The sequence below is a fragment of the Montipora foliosa genome, chromosome 3 (genome assembly GCF_036669935.1).
Source record: "Montipora foliosa isolate CH-2021 chromosome 3, ASM3666993v2, whole genome shotgun sequence".
Taxonomy (NCBI): domain Eukaryota; kingdom Metazoa; phylum Cnidaria; class Anthozoa; order Scleractinia; family Acroporidae; genus Montipora; species Montipora foliosa.
This window is the reverse complement of record NC_090871.1, coordinates 12,992,296-12,995,723: the sequence shown is the minus strand read 5'-3', so window position 1 is coordinate 12,995,723 and position 3,428 is coordinate 12,992,296. Positions and strand designations below refer to the sequence as shown.

The 3,428-nt window shown below is 38.6% G+C and overlaps 1 protein-coding gene across 4 annotated transcripts in view; it reads right to left on the bottom strand.

The window, feature by feature from the left end:
- Positions 1-3,428, bottom strand: part of LOC137996798 (transient receptor potential cation channel subfamily A member 1-like) — a 25,590-nt gene continuing 22,162 nt past the window's right edge. For all 4 annotated transcript variants that reach the window (XM_068842382.1, XM_068842383.1, XM_068842381.1 and 1 more), the window contains 3 exons: positions 3,240-3,428; positions 2,719-2,900; positions 1-2,500 (listed from right to left, as the gene is read on the bottom strand). The exon at positions 3,240-3,428 is cut by the window's right edge and continues 15 nt beyond it. In XM_068842382.1, coding sequence (XP_068698483.1) covers positions 2,146-2,500; positions 2,719-2,900; positions 3,240-3,428 — 726 coding nt within the window. In that variant the 3' untranslated portion in view covers positions 1-2,145. The remainder of the gene's footprint in view (positions 2,501-2,718; positions 2,901-3,239) is intronic.

The following is a 3,428-nucleotide window of genomic DNA, read 5'->3' as shown; positions in this document are numbered from 1 at the left end:
CTGAAAACGGATTTTACCGGCAAAGTAAATCTTGCTCTTATCTTGTATCCTTAACTAAGGTTGCTGGCCATTTATTATCCTATTTGACTTATTGTTGTGCACTAGCCTCCTCCTCCTGCTCTAACCCAAAGTTACCTTTTGCAGACTTCGTACTTAGTCAGGCCTCTCTAATCAGATGGTCGTTGGAAGACTTTTCAAATAAGTTTCGAGCTTCATTTCCTTATCATGCACAGTTTCTAATATTTACTTAACAACTCCAGTTTTATTTTCAGTTGTATACAATCAATCAATCATTCTTTATTTCAACACGTAACCTGAAAAAGGCTCGTTACAAAAATGTACGTGCACAATATATAAGTTAAATGTAAGCTAAGTAAGTAAAAACCAGAATTAAATGCCTATTCTATTTACAACTTAAACAATCTAGCTAGCACGCACATTGCAGTGACACCCATTCAATGAGCTTGCTAACAAAATTCTTTAGATCGATCAGAGGCCTCCCTAACATCACAACGCATTTTGGTTCCAGAGTCTCGGCATGTTCTTGAAGGCAGTATTAGGGGCCGGTTGATTAAGTCTGCTACCAATTCCTCGAAGATTATAGGCACAGTTTTTTTTACGCTTATCATATTACCTATACAATTAGAATAACTTTTAAACACAAGTGTGAGAGCTTGAACTGGGCGCCTATGCATAAGGGTATTTAAGATATGCTGTAACGGTCCTCGAAAATGATAGACTAGCTTGGGTAGCCTAAAAAGTGTTCTTAGTACATAATATATTTAATAGTTTCTAACTTATCTGATAAGGTCTGATTAATTCCGATGAGGAGTAGACTACAATAACCGAAATGTGGAAGAATATATTCCTTACAAAGTTAAGTGCAGTTTGACTATCAATGAAATTCCTAATTCTGCGGAGGGCTTGTATCTTCGCATGGACTTCACCAAAAAACAGTTTAATATTTTGAGAAAGGTAAGCTTGTTATCAATCGTAACTCCCAGCAATTTAAGTTCATTTCTAATCTTTTTATTAGTTGACTTTAAGGCAAGCTCATAGTTACAAATGGAAAAACAGGAAAGGAAAGGAACTTTATTTAAGTGGCTAGTCGTTCTACGCGCTGGAGCACTACTTGGGGCTACTGTAAACTGAACTTAACAATGAACGCAAATCAACTCAAAGATTTGCCAAGAATCATAGCCTGCGACTTAGGGGGTATTTACATGAGACCGGGAAGAACTCAGACCGGCATGAGTTCGTATCGGCCTCCATACATTTAATTTCTTCCTATGAGTTTACATGACACCGACCTGGCAACGAACTTAAGCCGGTATGACTTACTCTCGGTTGCTGGACCGAGACCAGAAATTCTCGTACCGGTTTGAGTTCGTACCGTGACTGACAACAAATCTCAGACCGGGTCGAGAAGTTTCAAGGCAGCATGCTTTTGGGTCAGCCATATATTTACTAGACAAAACATATCATTTCGTCCCGAAACCAGGCACCAAGCATTTCGTATACCAGTTTCATGAAAACGGCGGCAAAAATGTCGGTCATACCGATCTCACTTCGTCTCAGTCTCATGTAAATACCCCCTTAGTAGCATTGATGGTGAGGTTGTTATCATCAAGCCATTGTTCTAGTCGCGATAGGTCACTAATGATGTAGAATTCCAAGGTCGTAGGTGAGTTACTACTGCCAGCATGGTTGTGTCATCTGCATACAGCCTCAGTTCCATAATTTTAGTTAAGCGAGTCATATCATTAATATAAATATCAAAGAAGTGAGTGGTCCCAAAAGAGACCGATGTACGTGTGATTAAAAAATAATAATAAATAAATAAATATATATAAATCTCTGAAGCATGGCAAACATATAGATCCGACATGGATATAATTGCTCGAGCACCAAACAATTGATAACTTCAAAAGAAATTTTAATTAACTCAACGTACTGACTTGCAAGCTGACGAAGAATCTTCGCTCGATTTGAAATAAGCTGTGTCACCATGCAAAGCTGAAATGAATTTCTCTTTTAAAGAGAATTTATTTTCGCCAATTGAAGCAGGCATTAATAATATCGACAAAACATATCACTTCAAGTCTCACTCCGACATCTTAATATATCAGTGTTGTTTTGTTGGAATCAAACACGGGTGCCATTGTCCAAGGAAATATCTCCGGTTTTGGAAGACCTCGCCGCACCGTCAGGCTCTTCAATGTCCTTTTCTTGGAACACGGATTCTCCTCCTAAACCACCATCAGAGCCTTCAACACTCTCTTTACCTGCTGTACTATGCGGCATCTGAAAATTATGACCCAGTTTTACCGCGAGTGTCTTAATTAACTTGTCTTGTTCCTCTAAAATCGCAGTCATTGACTTCATTCTCTTTCTGTTCTTCGTCATCTCGGCTTTTATTTCACTGAGGGCAGAAAGTTCACTGCCATTAACCGGTGATGGGTTCTCTTCAGCATATCTTGCCTGTAGCCACTGCATCACTCTGAAGAATAAAGAAGTACGATATTATAGAAATACTTTAGACTTGACATACAAACATACATAAACTTGGCATACAGCGATTCGGGAAGAGTTAAAGCAAAATTAAAACGTTTCCAAAACCAGTTGAACACGACATTTGAGTTATTCAGGATGGATACGGACATCCCGATAACATTTAGATAAATTCTATGTTTCTCTTAAGTAAAATCAACTACATACCTGTGGAAACTGTCAAGCTTTGCCTCGTTAGGTTTTTCAACGTATTCTATTTGGTAAGCTCTGCGGGTTATAAAATTGGGATAAGCTTCTTCTATCTCGAATTGATATTGGAGCTGTATTTCCATTCTATTGATAGTAGCATACTTCTGGATTGTCTCGATATCACCGACAGCAAGACCAACCTGTAAAGAAACAAGACACTGTGACGAATCGACATAAAGCGGATAATTAAAATCGACTAATTTTATCAGATCAAGAGGTGCCTAAGACCACTTTAGTTAAACACTGAACTACGTGCTGGTTGTGCACAGAGTGGGACGCAAGGTCATCAACTTCTTGACTGACAATTGCTTTCAGCTAACTCTTCAGGGTGCCACTATGGTATTCGATAACAATAACGTACTCTGGAACACGCCGTAAACAATCACTATCATTTGTTTGACGAATAATGACGATAATGATGTTGATGATGATTACCACTGACTCTCTAAGTCTATTTGAAAAATGCATGCTTTTCTTACCAACAAGTTCATTAATGCCACTGTCAGCAAAAACAAACAGATGAAGAGGAACAGAAAGCCGATAGAAGGAAATGGATTTAGAGGATTCTGGTGATCTCTGCTATTTTCCTCCATTGTATCTATGAAGATTGCTCCAAAGTCCAGCTCTCCAATCATCATCACCAACACACGAAGAATAGAGTGGGCAAC